We start from the raw sequence: 22323 nt of genomic DNA, 5'->3' as shown, positions 1-22323 counted from the left end.
AGAGATCCACTGCTGGAGACAGCTACCCAATAGGCAGCCTTCCTGCTCTAGAGGGGGGCATTTTCCCCTGCTGGTTTTGTGCAACTCCAAGTTGGAAGGGATCCCTCCTTTCCTTTTCTCACAGGTACAGCGTCCTTGTTCAGCGGCAATAGTGACAGCACACCGTCTACAGAAAACAGCAGGGCACTTTGATGCATCCCATGCTTCCTGACTATGGACCAGAATTGGTGACTGTCATCCAGTCCCTGTGGTCTGGCCCAGGTTGTTAGTGGGGTTCAGTCAGAGGTCCCATTGACTGGTCACAGCTTGATCTGTAGTTTCCAAAGTGGCTTAGACTGTACACAGTTTGGATGGCTCATGGTTGGGCATTGGTAATACTGAGTTGCACCCTGACCAAGCTGTTCTTTGGCCAGTGCTCCTTCAAACCTTCAGATTAACCACAAAGAGAGAGTCCCTTAACATTGTTGCCGTACCCTTAACATTCTTTAACTCTTGCTGCTGGCTGAACTCTCATGTTAACAAAGAGGTCCAGGCATTAGGCTCAGAGCCTCTGATAAGCCAGGCCATCTGCTAGGACTTGTGTAACTTTGATTTGCATACATTTACTCTTCTATAGTTCCTTTACTTGTAACCCATTGGCTTCCTTCTTGAAGTGTATTTATCATTTAAAAAAGAGATGATATAATGAAAAACATCAAGCTGACCATAATATCTAGACTAGGAAAATTCACAAAGCCAATAATGTTTGCCAACCACTGCTTCATGTTCTCTTACTATGACTTTAATTTGCGGAAATTCCTAGACGTCTCTGCTGTGTGGATGGCACCCTTGATTGCCAGCAAAGATACAGTTGTTCTCCTACGTTTGTATTTCTTTTGGCCATTTCAATGGAAACTGGGAAGAAGGTAATTGAATATTAAACATGGAGGCCTAAAGGCTCAACTAGTCCCCTCTGCTTTGAATCACCTCTCCTCCTATTTTTAGAAGCTGCTGAGGAAGGTTTGTGAGTGGAGGAAAAGTTGTCATGAAAATTGTGAACTGGGGTTAGGAAGTCTTTCTTTGGGAGTGAGGTGGTTCCCCCCCCCCCCCCCCCCAGTGACTCAAATATCTTTGGAAGGTTCCTTCTCTTTCCTCACTCTCGTGTTACCCTTTGAGTAGACAGAAAGATCTTTGTGGTCAAAAGCCTACTGAAGCCATCTTGTTTATTAGGATAATGTCAATATCAGTAATGATGATGATGATTTCTTTTATCTCTTGCTAAATGCCAAGCACTATGCTTATCATTTTACATGAGTCACTGGATCCAGCTTGACAATAATCCCGTGAAAAAGATTTTTTTTAAGTAATCTCGGTGCTTAACATGGGGCTCAAACTCATGACCCTGAGATCAAGACTCACGTGCTCTTGCAGCTGTGCCAACGAGGCGCCCCTGAAAAAGACTTTTGTTCCAGTTTATTGATTTATTTTAAATGTTTATTTATTTCAAGAGAGAGGAGAGAACTCGAGTTGGGGAGAGGCAGAGGGGGGGCGGGTGGAGAGAGAGAGAATCCCAAGCAGGCTCCACGCTGTCAGTGCAGAGCCTGATGCGGGGCTCGAACTCACAGTCTGTGAGATCATGACCTGAGCTGAAATAAAGAGTTGGATGCTTAACCGGCTGGGCCACCCAGGTGCCCCTGTTCCAATTATAGATGAGAAAGATCGAGGCTTAGAGGGCCTAGCTAGCTTACCCAGTGACCCAGGGAGGCAAAGGCAGAGGTGAGATTTGGACCCAGGCAGACTTTGACCAGGGGCTTGCGTACTTACCCACTGAGGGATGCCGTTTCTCAAGAGGTTAATACAGGGCACTTTAGGAAGGCATCTGCAGAGAAAACAGCGTCATGGAGACAAGTCTGTAGTCATCCAAATGCTGCTGAGTGAGTGCCAGGATGCTGGGAGACGTGATAAGAATCCATCGACTATGGGAGATCTTCATACCATTCTTTCAGAATGGGAAAGCACTTGGTGGAGAAAGTATGTGCGTGTGGAGAGAGAGGCAGAGTCAGCCAGAAGTTTGCATCTTATAAACACAGTATATTCATTTTTTCTGATATCTGTGGAATAGTGACAAAAATACAGCATGCCTGGCTACAAACATGCATGCATGTACACACACACGCACACACACACACGCACACGCTCCCCAAAAGAAAAAACCCTCAACACGTTTTTTAAGGTAGAGCTGTCTACAGTCTTCCTTTTCTTATCCTAATCAACAAAATAATATCGAGTACAGTCATGGAATTTGTCATGTCTCCTTGTCTCCCTTTAGGTTTAAGCTGCTGAGCCAGGAGGAAGGCGAGTACTTCAATGTGCCTGTGCCGCCAGAGGGAAGTGAAGGGAATGAAGAACTACGGCAGAAATTCGAGGTAAGATGTCTTTCTTTCTACACCAGTGGGAACTGGTTGAGTCTGCCTCTGTGCCATTTTGCCCAGTTATGGGGTGGTTTCTACCAAGGCCTTTTATGACTCTGTGCCTTTGCAATATTATTCCGCCCCCCAGAAAACTCCTATGTATCCTGCAAAACCCCAGCCAAACATACCCTGTTTTGTGAAGCCATTCCCACCTCCCTATCCTCATTTAGATTTAGACTTCTCGAAAGTGCTCATTCGCTCCTTGAGTCATTGTGATGGTAGCTTGGACTGGGACGGTAGTAATGGTAAATGAAAGAAGTGGACTGAGAAGTGATATATTTTGGAGGCTGAATCAACTAGGCTTGCTGAGGGATAGAATCTGGGTTTGGATCTATTGGCGGGATGGTGCTGTACTGTTAACAAATGGACTTGTTTATGCTAGTGACTTCATGAAATGCTCATAGGTGTATCTTCCAAAGATGAAGAGCCCTTGGCCGTAACCTTGGACTAGAGTGCTGCCTCTACATTTACCTTAGCTGAGCCCCCTCCCTTCTGTGGGGCCAATAAACCCCATTTTCAGCTACGTGAGAGGAGCAGATGTGTAGGACACATTCCAGTTTTACAAAGAAAATGTTTCGGGGAAGATGGATTTGAGTTATTTCATTACATATGTATTGAATGATTTTAAAGTAATTTCAGAAGGGAAAACACATTATTCTGTTTGCACAAACTCAATATACTGAGTCTGATGGGAAATCATCAATTCTAGATAAACAGTGGTGGCCTGCTAAATCCAAAGAAAAATGAATAAAATAGCTAAAATGAATTAGATCACTATCATTTGTTCATCAAGTAATCACACAGGCAAATAAAAAAAAAATTGTGACCAGGTAAAGTTCTGTGAAATAGAGGTCCATGTTACTTTGAGAACATCTACGAGGGAGATGTAACTTTGTCTCAGAGGACAGGGAAGGTGTCATTGAGGCATCAACAGTGCAAGTTAACTGAATAGAGAGGCAAAAGAAAATTCCATTCAGAGAGGACAGCATGTGCAAAGGCCCTGTGGTGGTGGGGTTACATGGCAACTATGTGAAATTTAAAGGCCAGTGTGGGTGGAGGAGAGAGAACAATGGATGAGTTCAAGGTAAGACTAAGGAAGTAGCTGGTCATCACAGTAGAAGGACTGCTGGCCTTGGCAAGGATTTTGGCATTTGTCCCAAGATCTACCTTAATTTCCCCCTCAACTTAACAGAAATAGCATTTAAGTATTCACTCTTGTGCCCTCCACAAAACTAGACTATGGTGATGGGTCTGACCCAGGGGGAAGGGAATATCCCTTCTTGGAAACCAGTGGGACAAACACACGGGCCTTGGGCTTATCGGTCACTCTCCAGTGAACTTGATAAGTGAAGGTTATTGCCGTGGAGCCGGCTCAAGCCCATATGAGCTGGTAAAAGGACTTCCCACGCAGCAGGGCCAACAGCTGGACACTTGACTCACCCTTCCAGAGAACACCTTCCATCGCTTTCCCTCAGCTTTTGGATGAAGGTGTGCCCATTTGCTGCCGTGTCAAAAATGTACTGTTGTGGGGACAAAAAAAAAAAAAAAAAAAGGCCACTATTTTCTCGCATAAAATAAAGTCTCAGTTTGCAAAATGATCTCTTCCATCCTAGGGCAGCCGGGGTGACATTTCAGGACGTCAAAGAAAACAGTTCCTACATGAACATGGCATTTGTTGGGGCCAGTTATTGGCATGAAGTACAGGGCTGCTTTATCTGCGTGCGACAAAACGCATCCGTTTATTTCTAGCAAGAGCCTGCAAACGCTTGTTTATGCCTGAATTATAATTGCCCCATACCATAGTTGTTGATTAAAAAAAAAAAAAATGCTTCCAACAGACCGAAAATTATTCTCAGACACATAGAGAAATTTCAGTTGACCTTGAACGTGAGAAATGTAATCCCTACGCAATAAGCAATTAGCACCCAGAATGACTCAGAAATTACTTTCAAGCCTCTTATCTGGAGAAATTCTGAGTGATGGTAAAATCGAGCTGCTGGAGTTGGGGTTATAGAATTTCACGGTAGGGTGAGCTCAGTGCAGTTACTGCGTGGGGTGTGTTTCAGAACGTCCGAGTCGGCTCAGCCTGGGGGCCTTGTGTCTGACCACGGGCTTGCCTATGGGCCAGAGAAGGGAGAACTCCACTTTGGACGGTTCAGAATGGGTTTTCTGATGGTCTTGGGATTTTCTTACGTAACAAAATGCTTACCGTGTGCCCTTTATTATTTTAAGTGCTGCGGAATATTAACTGAGTTACTCCTCACCACACCCCCGAATGGGAGATACTATGAGCACCCCCAGTTTTGTTGTACAAATGAGGAGACTGAGGCCCAGACAGGCTAAGCAACTTTCTCACATCCCATCGCTGTCATCATCCCGGGTTGAGTTTTCCCCAGAAGCAGACCGTAAAAGATTCAAGCACAAGTAGTTTCTTCAGGAAGTGATCCTGGGAAGCATCCCTGACGAGCGGGGAGGAGATGCTGGGAAGGCAGGAGGCCGGGAAAGTGTGTGTCGTGAAGCAGGTCAGCACTGTGGGCCGCTGGGATTTGACTCGTCAGAGAAGCTGAACGTGTGCCTCACGGGGTCCCATGTGGGGGACGCGAAACTGCAGTAGTTATCCACCGGCTCAACTTCTGCCACTGGCTGGCGGCTGCATTCAGTGGCGTTAACGGCCAGCATCTGCTGCTCGCCCTGTCTGTGGGTTCCGCTTGCTCCTGCAACCAGGAAATGAACCCACAGGCAGAGCTGCAGGTGTGAGCCGTAAGGAGCCTCAGGTGTGGAGAGGACAGTGCCGGGGGGGTGGGTTGGAGGGACACCTGGGCCTTGTGGGTGCAGTGGGAAGCCTGCTCCGTTCGGGTGGTTCAAGGGCCAGGCTGCTCGGATTTGAATCCAACTCTGCCACTTTTCTCGCTGGGTGACTGCAGGCAAGTTACTTTAACTGTGAGCCTTTGCTTCCCCATCTGTACAATGGGAGAATCACAACACTTCTTAGCTTCCAAGGTTATGTGAGGATTGAATGAGATAATGCGTTTAGAACGACGTCTGGCACGTCATAGCGTATAAATGTCAGGCCACTGTTGCCATCGTCAGCTTCCCCCTTGGAATAAATAAAGCTCAGAACATGTTCCTTCGGAGCTTTGGAAGGGCCGCTTGAGGATTAGGAAGGATCTCCAAGCCTCCTGAGGCCTCGCCTCTGCTGCTGGTCCTCGGGTGCCCCTCCGGAGCTCCTTACAGGGGTGGGGGTGACAGTGGAATCTGTAGGTTAAGCCAGGGGAGGCACTCATCATCTGAATTGGAGCCCTGGGTGCCGGCCGCCGAGATGCCTCTGCTGCCCTCCAGCACAGTTTGGAAGGAGGCAGGCTTCTGGCTCAGATGCGTGGTCAGTTTGCCTTCCCTTTGAGTGCTGGATTCTAGGGCTCTAAATTGCAGACATGAAAAGACAACTCTCAGTGTACTTCTGTATCTGAAGACATATCCAACCCGGAAGGATAGGGGCTAATTTTAACTTGGGCCTCAATTTAAAAAGTTTTGCTCTTTGACAAAGTACCTGCTAGGCCTGGGGCTCCTGGGGATCATGGGACTTTCAGAGGGGACCCAGGATGGGCTTCTTGTCCTCCACAGGCTCGCCGTATAGGGGGTCACAAACCCAAATGCTTTCAGGAGCCAGGCAGGAAACAAGGAGGGAAAAAAGCTTGGTGTCGTACAATAGGGCATGGTGGGGACTGTGGGAAACTGGAGAGAACATGTCCTATCTAAAAACACTATGCCTTGCTGGATGGGGCCCCATGTGGCCATATTTACTTCCCTGAAAGAAGCTGCAAATATGGGTTTTTATAGAACATCTGATTTTCAACAGTTGTCAACTAATTTAATTATTAAAACAACATCAGCACTGTGCAAACCAGGTGGATGGGGCCATTAGACTTCTGATCCAGAGTTTAGAATCTGGTTTAGTCTGTTCAGGCTGCTATAACAACAACAAAAAACCCATGGGCTTAAACAATAGAGACTTTCTTCTCACAGTTCTGGAAGCTGGGAGGTCCAGGATCAAAGCTGCAGCCTGGTCATATTCTGGTGAGGGAGCCTATTCCTGGTTCCTAGGTGGCTCTCTTCTCACTGTGTCCTCACCTCCTGGAAGGACCCATGGAGCTCTTGGTGGGGGAGGGACTCTTCTAGGAGGGAGGTCACTGCTGCCCCCCCATGAGGGCTTCACCCTCATGAGTTAATTCCTTCCCCAAAACCCCACCTCCTAATGCCATCACCTTTGTGGGTTAGGATTTTAATGTGTGAATTTTGGAGGGGAGGACCCAAACTTTATAGCCTACGTGGGGGTTGGGGGAGACACAAACACTGTAGCTTATATGGGGAACATACACTTTATAGGTCTATAGCCTGTACCTATGGGAAAAGTCACAGAAGCAAGTTGAGATGGGGGTGGAAAGAGGGTTTGGGTCCCATAATTCAGAGGAGGGAGGTTGCTCACAGGACTGAGGGATGAAGCTCGTTGGCCATTTGCTGCTCCTTGAGGGACAGAAAAAAATTTTTGCACTAAGCAAAGGCAAACGGAGAAACTGGGTGAGTCCCTCACTCGTGCTTCACTGGCCGGCCATGCTGAGACCTGCGGTGTCCCCCTAAGGGCCAGAATGGGGGCTGGGGACCAGGGACGGTCAGGGTTTGGATCCTCACAGGTTGGAGAATGCAGCATGTGGATTGAGTGGGTCCTGACTCGGGATTCCAAGAAGGTGGGAGATGTGGTCCTAAAGCAGGGAAGACGGTAGGGTCAGGGAGGAAGGAGGGAACGTGTTCGAGTCGGGACAGCCTGGGCAAAAATCCCTGGGGCCGAAGGGTGAGGATTTGGGATGATGGAAAGATAATGGCCCGGAAAAGGCAGTGCTACTTCTGCCCTGGCGCTTTGCTTCTCTACCTGATGAGCTCATTTTTTAACCACTCGCTCTACGCCTGTAACCCCCAAACCTCTGTCTCCAGCTCAGATGTCAGTTGTCCCCGCATGTGCTTCCCGGGTGCACATGCTTGGCTGCCCCACGGACGCTGGAATCAGCACGTATCTTACTAGGAAATAACTTGACCGTGTGTGTTCACAGCAGCTCTGTTAACAGCCCCCCAAATGGAAACGACACAAATGCCCGTAAAGAAGAGCATGGATAAACATAAACAATGAACGCTATTCAGCAAATACAAAGGGACAAACCACTGATTCAGGCAACAGCACGGGTGAATTTCGAGAACGCGATGATGAGCGAAAGCAGCCAGATGCAAGGACTGCTTATTCCATAAAGGGAAGCCTGTTAGACTTTCACAGATCTTCACCAAATGTGTGGATTTCCCTCACCAAGAAATTCTCCAGTCCTCCGTGGGCACCAGCTGGGTGTCCTACAATTTAATTCACGGATGACACCTGGAGATGGTGTAGACCCCTCAGGTTGAGGGCTTGGTCCCACAAGGCTGTCCCCACTTTAGACTCCAGTCGCAAATTGTGGGTTCTCAGCTCACCCACACTTCTGTCTGACTTGCTACCAATCAGGGGTCCCCACCACCCCCTCCTCAGATTTGATAATGCTATAATGGCTCACAGAACTCAGGGAAACACTTAATTCTACTGGTTTATTATATATTAAGGGATATGATAAAGGATACAGATGAACAGCCAGATGAAGGGATACACGGGGTAAGGTCTGAAAGGAGCCCGGGAGATTCCATCCCCCAGGGGGCTGAGATTCACCACACTGGAAGCTCTCTAAACTCCATAGTTTAGGGATTTTTATGGAGGCTTCATCATGGAGGCATGACTAATTATTAACTAACTCAGTCTCCAACCCTGGGATGGGGCTGAAAATTCCAAGCTTCTGAAAAATCATGGCTTGGTCCTTCTGGTGACCATGCCCCATCCAGGAGCCCACCAAGAGAATTAGAATACAAGATGCTCCTATCGGGAAATTAACAAGAACTTCAGGAGCTCTGTGTCAGGAACCAGGGGCAGAGGCCAAATATATCTTCCTTATTATGGCACACTCTATGATTCCATTTAGATGAAGTTCAAGAGCAAACGAAACTGACCTATGAGAATAGAAATCAGAACAGAGGTTGTGTTCGTGGGAGTGGGGATTGGCCGGGAAGGGGCACAGAGAACTTTCTGGGGGTGATAGAAATGTTCCCTCTCTTGATTGGGGTCTGGCTTCATGGGTGTATCCATTTGTCCAAATTCCTAGAACTGTACGCTTGATATTTATGCATTTCAGTCTATCCACTGTAATATTTAAAACATTAATTTACAGGGGCACCTGGGTGGCTCAGTCGGTTAAGCATCCAACTTCAGCTCAGGTCGTGATCTCGCGGTTTGTGTGTTCAAGCCCTGCATCAGGCTGTGTGTGTCTCCTCCTCTCCTCTCTCTCTCTCTGTCTCTCTCAAAAGTAAACATTAAAAAAACTATTATTATATACTAACTTGGATGTAAATTAAAAAACGTCAATTGCAAAAAGAGGAAAAATGGTGGATGCTTTGTCAGCAGGACAGATGGGGCAATGACAATGAACAGGCGTGTCCCGAGGAAGAAGTAAACTTCAGAGTTTAAGCCCCTGTGGGAAAGGGGGGAGTCTCCGTGTGTCTGAAGTCAGGCTCTTCCCACCCTCTCACCCACATCTCCACACTTGCCCCTTCTCCACTTCTCCTCTGAGTGGAGAAGCATCCTGTCCTCATAGGTGCTCAACACAGGAGCCAAGGGCTTCATCCCTGAGCCTCTCTCCCAGTCTGCACCCAGCTCCGATAAGTCTACCTCCAAACGACCCACTTTGTTCCCTCTGTGCCAGAGACACCCGGCATCTGGCACCTTGATGTCTCTAGTCACGTCCAGTGGTTCCCAAACTCACCTCCTTCAAATGGGTCTCTTCTCTGGACTCAGGGTGATCTTCTAAATGGAATATGATCATGCCAGGGCCTCCTTCAAGCCTTTTATGCTCATAATTAGCATTGACTTCTTCTTTTAAAAATGTTTATTTACGTTTGAGAGAGTGAGAGAGGTATGAGGGGAGGAGCACAGAGAGAGGGGTCCAGAGGGGCTCAAACTCACGAATCAGAAGATCATGACCTGAGCAAAGTCAGATGCTTAACCAACTGAGCCACCCAGGTGCCCCAGCATTGACTTCTTGACAGGGTTAAGTCCTGTCCATCCCGTGCCACATCTACCTTGCACTCTGTGTTCCGGCCAGACTAAATGGTGTTTGGTTCTTTGAATATGTCTTACTCTCTGCTCCATAAATGCTGTTTCTGTTGCTGACACCAAGTTGTTTATCTGGAAAACTCCAGAATATCCTTTGGACACAGTGTGGGGGACTCGGTTCCTGCTGCAGTGTAAATTCTTTGAGCATCCATGTTTGGTTTTCTCCCTGATTGATCCTCAGCATCTAGAGTATCACCTGGCAGCTAGTAGGCACTCGGTGGGTAGTTTTTGAATGAATGAGTCTTGGGGCGCCTGGGTGGCGCAGTCGGTTAAGCGTCCGACTTCAGCCAGGTCACGATCTCGCGGTCCGTGAGTTCGAGCCCCGCGTCAGGCTCTGGGCTGATGGCTCAGAACCTGGAGCCTGTTTCCGATTCTGTGTCTCCCTCTCTCTCTGACCCTCCCCCGTTCATATTCTGTCTCTCTCTGTCCCAAAAATAAAGAAACGTTGAAAAAAAAAAATGAATGAATGAGTCTTTCCCGAAATTCAAAACCCTGAAAAAATTTTTGTTGCCTCTTTGTCTCTAACAGACAGCTGAATAACGGGACAATAATAATAATATCTGCTGGGGCGCCCGGGTAGCTCGGTTGGTTAAGCGTCTGACTTTCTGACTTTGGCTTAGGTCATGATCTCATGGTTTGTGAGTTCGAGCCCTGCATCAGGCTCTGCACTGACAGTGCAGAGCCTGCTTGGGATTTTCTGTCTCTCCCTCTCTCACTGTCCCTCCTCCACTCATGCTTTCTTTCTCAAAATAAACCTAAAAAAAAAAAAAAATAGCTGCCATTTGTTGAGCACCTACTATGTGCTAGGAATGGTGCAAAGAACTCCAAGATACATTCTCTCATGATCTCCATGTGCTCGAAAAAGGGACTAAGGTTTAGAAACAACTAAGTGCCAAATACAACTAAGTGCCTACTCCGTGCCAGAGAAAGGAGAACACGACAGACAAAATCCTTGACCTCATGGAGCTCATGTTCTAGTGTGAGGACAAAGAGGAGACATTAAGAAACAAGTAAATATTGGGTTTGTAGGATGGTGATAAGGGATATGATGAGAAACAAATAAAGAAGGGTAATGGCAATGGCTGAGAGCTTGTGTGTGTCGTTGTTGGGCAAGGCTGTCTTATCCGAAGTGAAGCTCAGGGAAGAGGACTCTAGGCACAGGGGACAGCAAGTGCAAAGGCCCAGGGGCAAGGGCGTGTTTGGTGCTATCAGAGAACAGCCATGACGCCAGGGTGATGCAAGGAGAAGAGGCCAAAATCGGAGAAGGCACAGAGGGGCCAGGTCGTCTGTGGCCTCTGGCCTTTTCTCTGAGAGAGATGCTAAAGTACGGGACATCTGAGCAGAGGAGCATCGTGAGCTGACTGACTTCCTCAGGATCGCACCTCTCCTCCACTCCAGGGCCAGGATTCTAGCCCTGGAGGTGAACCCAGTAACAAAGTCCTGGCGATTGTATCTCTCACTGCTGACCTTCTCTTCTCTCCCCATTGCAAAGCATTTGCTGCTATTCTGAGTCACCATTCTGCTGCTCACAGCAGCGAGACCCTCCCCCACTGCACTGAGGGCCAACACGGGCCTCCCCCATCCATCTCTTTGTGTAGCAGGAAACTGTATTAGTTGTCAGGGAAGTTACAGAGATAGATTCTGTGCCTTCACAGAGTTTCCAGTGCATTGGGGAAAACAGTGAGCAGTTACCATCCAGTATAAGTGGGGGGTGAAGTGGATGAAGGAAGCAAATAGGGACATTTAATCCAGATATAGACAGTTAAGGAAGGCTTCCCTGGGGAAGTGAAAATGTGAAGCAGGGGTAACTCGGTTGGCAAAGAGGAGACAATAGCCATCCCGTAGTAGCAAAGAGCAGGTGCAAAGGCCCTGAGGTGGGAGATGAAAAAATGAAGGTGGGTTGCAAGGCAGGATCCAAGAAGTGATGAGGTTGGAGAACCTGATCATACTGGGCCATGTAGGCCAGTGAAAGCACCGAGGTCTTTATCCCCAACCTAGTGGGTCACAGCTTTTAAGCAGGTGGCGACTTGGTTGGGTATGAAGAGGTGGAGGCTCACTCCTTTTGCATGAAAAGCCCAGTGAGAGGGGAACCAAGGTGGGTTGTCCCGGTGCAACATAGTAACAGATGGTTGTGGAAGGAAGATGAATTCTGGAGACAGCTAGGAGGAAGAAAGAACAGTTCCTGGTGGTGGCTGAGACATGATGGATAAAAGAGAAACACAGGTGTCAAGGGTAGCTTCCAGGTTTCAGGCTTGCAGAGTGGGTGTTGGCCATGCTTTTCTTTGAGAGGCAGGCCGGGGGAGGGGGCGAGCTGCAGAAACCACAGCTCACAGCGTGTACCTGTGTCCTCCAACAAGGGCATCCTCAAACCCTAATGATGTGTTCTGTGTGCTTCCTCTGCCAGAGGGCCAAGATCGGTCAGGGGACCAAGGCTCCAGAAGAAAAGACGACCAACACCATATCCAAACTTGACAACAATGGGAACAGAGACCGAATGAAACTGACCGATTTTAACTTCCTGATGGTGCTCGGGAAAGGAAGCTTTGGCAAGGTACAGTATGGCCTGGGGGCTGCACCCACTCCAGAAGGGCAGGTGACAAGGCAGGCACATTTGCTGTTCATATGGGGCTTACATTCCAGCAAGGGAGAGAGTGGAAAGTAGATCCCCACTACAGTTCATAATGAAAACTGTGAAGAAAATGAATAGCCTGCTGTGCTCCAGAAACACACATCCAGAGGGAACCCATTTAGACCACCTGAGGAGGTGAGCCCTGAAAGATAAGGATGAATTAGCTATACCTTCCAAGGGCTAAGAATGAATGTTGCCAGCTGAGAGGATAGCAGGTGCAAAGGTCCTGAGGTGCAGAAGGGCTTGGCACACTCTACGTACCATCAGAAGGTGTCGGGGCCAAGATGTCATGAGCAGGGCGAGGCAGGAGGATATGCAGTTGCAGAGATGGGCAGGGGCCCGATCCTGCAAAGCCTTGTGAGCTGTGATGAAGAGTTTGGATTTTATTCGTAGAGCACTGGGGAACCATTGGAAGTTTTTAAACAGAGAAGTGACACGATCCGATGTGCCTTTTGGAAAAGATCACTTTTGCAGCCAAGAATAGGAACCCCTCCTCTCAAACAGCAGCAGAGTTGAAGGATGACCCTGGGACTCGTAGAGTGGTTCTAGATACTTTTATAGATACTGGGAGACGCTGTTTTACTGAAGCTGAGATTGTGCTATAAGTATTTCTGAGTTGTTTAGTGTTGTTTTGGGTCTTCTAATCCCTCTGTGTGCCACAGATATGTCTTGTGTAAATCTCATACATACCATGAACTTAAGTGTGCAAAAAATATAAATTTCTTCTCCACCTCTGCAGCCTAAGCCCCAAATCTGGGAGTTTTCCTTGAGTTGTTCTTAGCTGCCTCCCTCCCCTCCCCCAGCCGTGTGAAATCCATTCATGAATGCTGACACATCCTTCTCCAAAGCGTGTTGTGCATTTACTGACTTCTCTCCACCTTCACAAATGCAGCACTAGTCTAAACCTCACACACCCGCTGGACTTCCCTGCGGCCACTCCTGTTACCTGTAACCAGTAACGTGCCATTTAGCACCTGTGCTCATTCTGGAACAGTTACATTATTAGGTCAAGACGCTCCCCTGATTAAAACTCTCCAATGATGGGCCGCCTGGGTGGCTCAGTCAGTTAAGCATCCAACTCTTTACTTTGGCTCTGGTCAGGTCATTGTCTCATGGTTCGTGGGTTCGAGCCCTGCATTGGGCTCTGAGCTGACAGCACAGAGCCTGCTTGGGATTCTTTCCTTTCTCTGCACCTTTCTCTCTTTCTTTCTCAAAATAAATAAATAAACTTAAAATAATAATAATAATAATAATAATAAAACCTCTTCAATGATTTCCCATCACACTGAAATAAATTTCATACTGTGTCCTTGGCCTACATTGCTCTTTAGAATCTGATCCCAGTTCTCTGCCTGACTTCTTTTTCTTGACCCTGTGACCCTCCGGTGCTCTGACTGCCGTGGTCCTTGGGTTTTTGAAACACGGAAAGCCCCTTCCTCTCTTAGGGCTTTTGTTGGTTTGTTTGTTTTTCTCACAGTTGTTAAACTTTTTAAAAAATGTATTTATTTTTGAGAAAGAGTGTGAGTGGGGGAGGGGCAGAGAGAGAGGAAGACAGAGGATCCCAAGTGGGCTCTCTGCTGACATTGTGGAGCCAGATGTGGGGTTCGAACCCACGAAGCGTGAGATCATGGCCTGAGCTGAAGTCGGACTGAGCCACCCAGGCGCCCCCGTCTCTTAGAGCTTTTGTGATGCTATTCCCTTTATTCTTGGCATGGCTGGCTCCTTCTTATAACTCCCATCTCAGCCACGTCACCTCTTCTGAGAAGCCTTCCCTAATAGCCACCTCCTCAGCCACTCATCATTCCCCATCATATTCCACTCTCTCCTAGCAGCCATAACCGGATGGTACACTTTTTGTTTGTTGGTTGGTTTGTCTCTCCACTCCTGCTAAGAGCTGAATGCCACAAGAGGAGGACCTTCTCTGCCCTGTTCACCACTCTTCATCCACTGTTCACCCTGTTCACCACTGTTCATCCAGTGCCTATGGATTGAATGCATGCATTTTCTCTGTCCGTGGGTCACAGGGTGATCTGCTGAGATGAAATAAGGGATCTGAGGTGAAGGCTGAGAGTTTGCAGAGCTTGGGCAGGAAATGGGAGTGACAGCAGGAAAACACAGTAAGACTGCTGAGCAGCTCTCTAAAGTTGGTGATGGAAGTGGTCCATGCCTCTGTGTGATTTTTGCTGGTACCTCTGAGCAGCCTGGGTGTGGACGTGAGGAAGCTGGTGGCAAATTTGAGCTAAGGGGGGAATTAACAGGACCAGTGAGCCAGAAGGTTACAGTAATAAGGGAGTCAAGGATTCTGGGAAGAGAAATGCCCACTGCAGATCCAACATAGCCTGCTTTTCGTAGGTGCTCAGTAAAAGCGTATGGAATAAATGAATACAAATGGAATGTAGATCAGGTTGGAAAAGAAGTCAGAACAGGAAGAGGGTCACAACCCGGGTGGGAAAGAAGGAGTCTGGAAGCCTAGGGATGAAAGACAAACCAGTGAGGTCAAGAGATTTAAACTGCTAAGAACAGGGGCATTCAGATGATGACCGGGAAAGAAGGGGCCTAAATGAAGAAGGGGTTCTGGTAATATGAGCCCGTCAGGGAGTTTTTAAAAGTGAAATTCTGTTTTTAATAAGCAGTGTACTCACGTGGTTAATAATTAAAATTATATGGAAAGGATAAACATTGAGAAGTCTGCTCCCACCCAGGTTCACACCTTTCTGTGCCCCCTCACTGCTACTGCCCTCTGTGTGCAAACATTTTGTTCATTGAATTTGCATGCTTCTGGTTCCTACATGCTAATTTACCAAATATAAATATGGGTTTTTTTGTCCTTGTTACTGCAAAGGTTAGCATACTCTACGTATAGTTCTGCACCTTTGTGGTCACTTAACTGCACAGGTTGGAGAGTTTTTTGAGGAACGAAGTATCAGAGGACTTTTCGGAAATGGTTAGAGTTGGGGGGTGGCTGGAGAAGTGGGAGGGTGGGTCTTTGGGGAACAGTGAGGGAATGAGAGAGAATAGATCATATGTTTCCATGGAAACTGTAACAATAATTGAGAGTTCTGCTCCAGGCTGGGGATGTGGCATCAAACAAATCACAGATGAGAACAAAGTATGTCATGAAAGCCGAGACAGAATAACAAAACCTCAGTGATCCTCTAAAACGTAGAGTAACCCTTTGCACCTCCGGTTTTGCCCACCATGGTTTTAAATTAATGTGATTTTTATATTTGAATGTCTGCTTAAAAAAATTAATGCTTTATTTACTTATTTGGGGCGGGCAGACAGAGAGAGGGAGAGAGAGAGAATCCCAAGCAGGCTGCATGCTGTCAGCACAGAACTTGACGCAGGGCTTGATCCCTCAACCCTGGGATCGTGACCTGAGCCGAAATCTGACAGAGCCACCCAGGTGTCCCTGAATGCCTGCTTTTGACAGTTGCAATCTTGTCAGGTATATAGGTCAATCCCCTTAAAAAATTGTTTTAATGTTTATTTATTTTTGAGAGAGAGAGAGAGGGAGAGAGGGAGAGAGAAAGATTGTGAGTAGGGGAGGGGCAGAGAGAGAAGGAGACACAGAATCCAAAGCAGGCTCCAGGCTCTGAGCTGTCAGCACAGAGTCCGACGCGGGGCGCCCCATAGGTCAACCCGCTTAAACAGAACGACACAGCATGCTCGTTGGTCTCCCTCTTCCAAAGATGGAAGGCATCGGTCTTTGAGGTGATGCCTTCACACCTCTCGTCTCCCAGGTCCACCGTATCAGATCTGGCCCAGAAAAATGTGCTCTTAAGCACTGTCATAATTTGTGGGGCAGCTAGGGAGTGACACATGCCTTTTGCTAAGACCTGTGGAAATAAAACAAATGACAAAGCAAGCAGGAAGGCCACTGAGTTCCAAATGAGTAAGCCCTGTTTCAAAAACTCTGAAAAAGAGAACAGTCTGGAGTTTACTTTCCTGAACAGGTGGGAGTGTTTACCTGCAAGGGCTGTCTTGCTAAGCAGGGCTTCTTGGCACATTTGGCTTACTTGGAGATAGATGCCTTCTGGAACTTTTGTAACAGAGCATTTCAAATCTATTACTCATTTACTATTTAATGTTTGTTTTTCTAGTTTTATCCTTCATGCTCTATTTCATTCATTCATTCATTCATTCATTCACGCATTCTTATTGAGGTATAATCACCATATACCATTTTATTAGCTCCAGGTATATGACCTAATGATTCGATATTTGTATATATTGTGAAATGACCACCGCGGTGAAGTCTAGCTAACATCCGTCCCCATCCATAGTTAAATTTTTTTTTTTCCTTACGGTGAGTTTGACTCTCTGTTTTCCATGATTCCTTTCATCTGTGAGTTCTCTGCTTTACCAGCCACTACACTTTGTAAGAATTTAACCTCTGTGGTTGTCAAGGGATCACTGGAGATAAAATTATTCTCCAGCTATATAAATTGGGCAGCTGTGCACTGCCCAGATTGATTGCATGAGTGGACCGTATAAGAGAAAGACAGCAGGTACCTGATAGAGAATGGACACAGCACCAGTACAACTCTCTACATTACAAACTTGATTCTTCTAACTCTCAAATGTGGCCACAACAAACATTTAACTGAGGCCAGTATCGCCTGCCCTCTAAGACTTCAGATGTGCTTGTGGTAGTGATCTGTAGGACCCAAATCTTTTTTGAAAAGTTATGCTGAGATGTTTGAGTGGAGACTCCTTTCTCTGTTATACTCCTGACTCTTGCCTATGGACTCCTGTGCTAGTTGGGGTGGGGAGCAAGGGGAGGCAGATGTACGCTGTGGTGAATGTAGATGTAACATAAAGAAGCTCAAACCCAGCAGCACAAAAGTCTATGGGAAATGATTGGAAATCATGGGAAATGATTGGTAATAGAGAAAAATGAAAACAGTTCAATAACGTGAAAGTTAAACGTATTATGGTATATCCATGATATATTCAAAAGAGCGAGGTCCCTCTTTGTCTGCCTGCCTGTCATCATGGAAAGATGTCCATGACATAATATCAATTTAAACAGAAGCAAATCATAGAATATTATGATTAAAAATATAAAATATAATATACACAGAACAATTCTTTTCATGTAATGTACTCATGGTCCCTGTTCTCCTTGAACTTTTTCCCCAGTATCTTATTGTGGGAAAAACAATTTTTGAATATAGCACGGTTGAAAGAATTGTACAGTGAAGATCCTTAATACCCACTACCTAGATTCTACAACCAGCATTTGACTGGTTCTGCTTCATCACACATCTATCCATCCATCCGTCTTTCTGTCAACCCATTTTTAATGCACTTAAAAGCAAGTTGCAGACACTGGTACACTTTACCCCTAAATTCTTCAGCATACATGCCATTTAACCAGAGTTCAGTATTTGTTTTTGGTCATTTTTAAGGTGAAATTTACATACAACAAAATGCACTAAGTAGTGTGTCGTTCTATGAGTTCTGAAAAGTGCATGCTTTAAAATGCAGTGGAGGGGCGCCTGGGTGGCGCAGTCGGTTAAGTGTCCGACTTCAGCCAGGTCACGATCTCGCAGCCCGTGAGTTCGAGCCCCGCGTCAGGCTCTGGGCTGATGGCTCAGAGCCTGGAGCCTGTTTCCAATTCTGTGTCTCCCTCTCTCTCTGCCCCTCCCCTGTTCATGCTCTGTCTCTCTCTATCCCAAAAATAAATAAACGTTGAAAAAAAAAATTAAAAAAAAAATAAATAAATAAAATGCAGTGGAGGTATAAACATTAGTCAGGAAATCACACTGATACACGTGACGTGCAACTGTGATGTTTGATGTGCGCTGTGAGAGCTCGCGGGAATGGGCTTGGCCCTCATTGGAAGTCAGCAAAGGCTTCCATGAGAAAGCGGGTCTTGGGCTGTACCTAAAGGACGAGTTAAGTGAGCTTCACAAAACGGCGAGGGGCGAGTAAATGAAAATCTCAGAAGGTCTCCTCTTCTTGACCCCACCCTCAAGCCAGGCTTGGCTGACCTGTGTGGTGGCCAAGGTACCTGAGCTCCTTCACGAGTTAGGGTGGATTCGACTGCTGTAACAAATAGACCCCCAAATGTACACGAGCTCAGACATGAAGGAAGTTCAATTTCCGTTCATGTAATAGTCTGAGATGGGTGTTCCTGACCTCACCCACTCTCTCCATATGGTGATTAAGGGACCCAGGTTCCTTCCGTCTTACATTACTCCATTAATTTCTGCTGCCTTGTTTTTTTGTCTACGTTCAGAGGGCGGAGGGGGAGAAGTATGGGGGAGGCACAAGCTGCTTCTTAAAAGCCTTGCTTTGGAAGTGACACCGATCACTTCTGCCTACACTCTATTAGAGAGAATTTAGTCACATGGCCATGCCTCTGTACAAGGGAGGCCGGGAGAACAATTTTGGTGGAAAGCTAGTGGCATCAGCCTACTTTTCAGCTCTGGATGGAATCTTTCTTGGGGACACAAGAGACTTTCTGACTTTTGCCCTCAGAACTCCCGGCTTATCATGCTCCACAAACAAAAAAACCATCAAGCTCCTCTTTTTGGTGACATTTCCTTGTGTTCGAATCATGGAACATGCCAGGTGTTGGTGCTGCTTTTCCTGAAGCATAGCATAAGCCAGGAATAAATTAAGTAGGAAGAAGTCAGCAGCTTATGAAATTAAAAGGGAAAAGTAGGAAGTCCATAGAAACTGGGTGCCCAGGTATAACACTTCTATCTTCAAAAGGTCCCATCCAGGTCCGTTGCTCTATATGCATCTAAGAAGGTTTAAAATAAAAAAAACTGAGAGATGAGACACCATTCAGTGTCCTCGCCAAATGCCTGACTTTGCTAGAATAATGCCCAAGAGGTTGGTGACATTACTGCCTGAGTGTCACTAAGGAGAATGTTGAGGATTAGGCCATGGTGCCTTCCCATAAGGTACCCCTAGAGACTTAGAACTTGTGTGCCACTCTCCAAGGTGCTGATGCTAATTCCTTTAGCTCAAAACGCAGACTGTAGAACAGAGTTGAATATAGCCTTGGCCATATTTCCCAAATATTCTCTTATTCATGCACTTGTTTAGGGTTTTTTTTTTGGGGGGGGCATGTACACACCTCCTTACTATCTTAATTTTTTTTCTTTAAATGGATTTAGTTGACTTTGTTTTCTTCTCTTAGCATTGCCCTTAAACAATGATATATATAAAGTCACAGACTTGATCTACCACTTGTATGTTTACTCTACTATGTTTTAGGAAAACTTATTAAAAGAAAAATACTTTTGTCCTTGTATTGCTGATGGTACAAGTGTCATGTTTTGTGAAAAACTGTCTTAAAGATCTTACATTCACACAACGATTTGGCACTTCAATTACTATTGTTATTTTTAAGAACATGAGGTCTTTTGCTTCCTTTTTCAGTGAATATCTGGAAGGTACAGAAAGTGTCTGATCTTCTCTGTTCCCCATGTCCTTTCTGTTAGATGAGAAGCATGCTCAACACTTCCTGTACCCTTAAAAATCTTTCCTGTGATCTTGACCATCCCTCTGGGTCCTTTCCTCACCAAATATATCCAGAGAATGAAACTACTCTTTTGAGATTTGCTGCCTCCACTAACTCCCTACCCACCACCTGTGCCCTGTCCTTTTGAACTGTGACTTCTACCCTCAGCAAATTCTGAAACACCTGCCTCCCAGTTTGTATCAGTGATCTCCTGGCTCCTTACTCCCCACATCTGAACACAAGGCATGGTGGCTGCTTACGACAGCAGAGGGCAGACATGAGGGACAGGAACTGGGGCCGAGATTGGAATCCATACCCCATCCCAAGGAGAAGTCATCACTTTTATAAACTCCTCACCAACAGGCATAATTAAGGATTCCCTCATTCAAACGAATATTTATTAAGCATCTACTATGTGCCAGGTACTCTTCTAGGTGAAGAGGAAATGGATGTGAACAAAACAGAGATAAATATCTGCCCTCATGGAACATATATTCTGTGGCAGTGGTGATGATGGTGATGATACCACCTAACAATTGAGTCAGCACCAGGCTCTGTTGTAAGGGCTTTGCATGTATTCACTCACACTTATGCTATAATGTGGCTGCTGTTATCTCTATCTTACAGATGAGGAAATGAGAGACAGAAAGTTAAAATAACTTGCTAAAGTCACATAGCTAGTCAGTGGCATTTGACAGACCGGGTTTGGTTTAGATGCATGCGATCTCGCATTCCTGGTCCCAACAGTGGTATACCTCGGGCATATTCTAGAAAGTTAACAGCTTTCCCTCTTATTTTCTCATTTCCCACTCTCTTCTTTTTCCCTCTGAGTGTAAGCAGAGTTTATGTGCCTTGGTTTTACTTTGAGCCTCGGCCATTAGACAAACTGCATGCCCATGGTGACGGAAGGCTCCAGATTGCCTGCCCGCCCCCATCACTGCGCCTGTCAATCACCTACCTGTGTGCAGATGCTCATGGGACCTGTGAGCCATTGCAGGGATTCCTGAGCAGGCTCATGACAATGGACTCCCCGCTTCCAGCCCCTGCCCTTCTCCCTTCTCTGAGGGTCTCAGCTGGTGGGATCCTCCAGGTCCGGGAGGCATCTCTAGTGTGTGTAGTAACTCCTCAGCTGGCTTCCTTTCAGCCCCCAACCTCCATTTCTTCTAACCTGCACCCACCCTTTCACCTGTCCTACCTCTACAATTCCACACACCCCATCCCCATTGCCTCCAACTTTGACTGACCTCATATGAATTGCCTGGGACCATGCTACGGATTTACATGCATTACATCATATGAGCTCTCCCCTGAGCCCTGCGGGGTAGTTACTGACATGAACCCTATTATACTTACATGGAAATTGTAAATCAGAGAGGTTGAGTGGCCTCCCCAACACCACACAGCGGGAAGGAGGCAGGGCCAGGATTTGAAAGTAGGTCTTGTGATTCTAGTTACAACTTCCCATCTCGGACAGATTTTGTCTCTGCTTTGGGGTCCACTCATCTCCCCCAACCTGCTGGTCTTGTCTTTATTTGAAATGGCAGTTTCAGAACTGCTAGGGAGCTGCACAATGACATTTGTGGGTCCCTCCTTCTGCTGTGGAAAAAAAGTTAAAAATGATGCCTTACGTGATTGCATTGGTATAAGGACGAATATATTAATATAATAAGTTAAAGCATTTTTCTTTAACCTAAAAGCCCATTTTTTCTTGTGATTTTAAGAGAAATTAAAACGCTCTCACGAGCCCCTAAAAAGATTGTGCCCCCACCCCCAGCTCTGTGCTTAGTTTGCCTGCTATAGTGGGTGCCGGTTGCCAGCACTCGCCCCCTAGCACTGCATCCTCAGCAACGTCAAGGCTTGTCTCCCTGAAAGCCACCAGCACGCTTAGCTAGCGTGAGCTCTGGGTTCGTGCACAAGAGAGCAATCCAGAGCTCCGAGCCCCAGACTACAGCGTCTTCTGCTGGAACCAGCCACTGCGCTGAGTTAACACAGGAAGAAATGGCATGAGGGAATGAAAAGGCAGTTTAGGCCAAACCCGTAACAAAGGCCTTTCCTAAGTCTTGGAGCTCGTGATGTAGGAGTCTATCCTAATTTTAATCTCATTAGTGGTATGGAGTCACACGCACACATACACGTACATACATTCGATGTGGTTATATAATCCGACAGACAAAAGCACTTTCCTTTCCTTGAACCTGCTTTGCTATCTTCTTGCGCCATATGGTGAGCTCCTTTATCATATGGTTCACAGATAGCTCAAAGTCTTTGCTACCTGTTCCCTTAATCCTCTTCCAGAGAACCTTTTGACATTTGCTGTCTGATCTTGGATTCCTGCCTTCTCTTTGGTTCTATCCCAATTATGGCACCTTCCTCCCAGCCCCCAGCCGTTTTCAAATGCAATTCTGATTGCAGCGTGTTTTTGCCAACTCATCTTCCCAAATCATGGTGAGGTCCTTCCACCTTCCTGATTTTTCCACGGCTCTCCTCCGTGAAATGACTTGCTGCTGTGCAGCCCTTACCTCCACTC

General features: G+C 46.5%; 1 protein-coding gene across 3 annotated transcripts in view; it reads left to right on the top strand.

Moving 5' to 3' along the window:
* Window positions 1–22323, top strand: part of PRKCB (protein kinase C beta) — a 333375-nt gene that overhangs the window by 235585 nt on the left and 75467 nt on the right. For all 3 annotated transcript variants that reach the window (XM_045461584.1, XM_045461583.1, XM_045461585.1), the window contains 2 exons: window positions 2309–2405; window positions 12089–12235. In XM_045461584.1, coding sequence (XP_045317540.1) covers window positions 2309–2405; window positions 12089–12235 — 244 coding nt within the window. The remainder of the gene's footprint in view (window positions 1–2308; window positions 2406–12088; window positions 12236–22323) is intronic.

Source organism: Leopardus geoffroyi, chromosome E3 (genome assembly GCF_018350155.1).
Source record: "Leopardus geoffroyi isolate Oge1 chromosome E3, O.geoffroyi_Oge1_pat1.0, whole genome shotgun sequence".
Classification (NCBI taxonomy): domain Eukaryota; kingdom Metazoa; phylum Chordata; class Mammalia; order Carnivora; family Felidae; genus Leopardus; species Leopardus geoffroyi.
The sequence above is the reverse complement of the archived record's forward strand: the minus strand, read 5'-3'. Positions and strand labels throughout refer to the sequence as shown.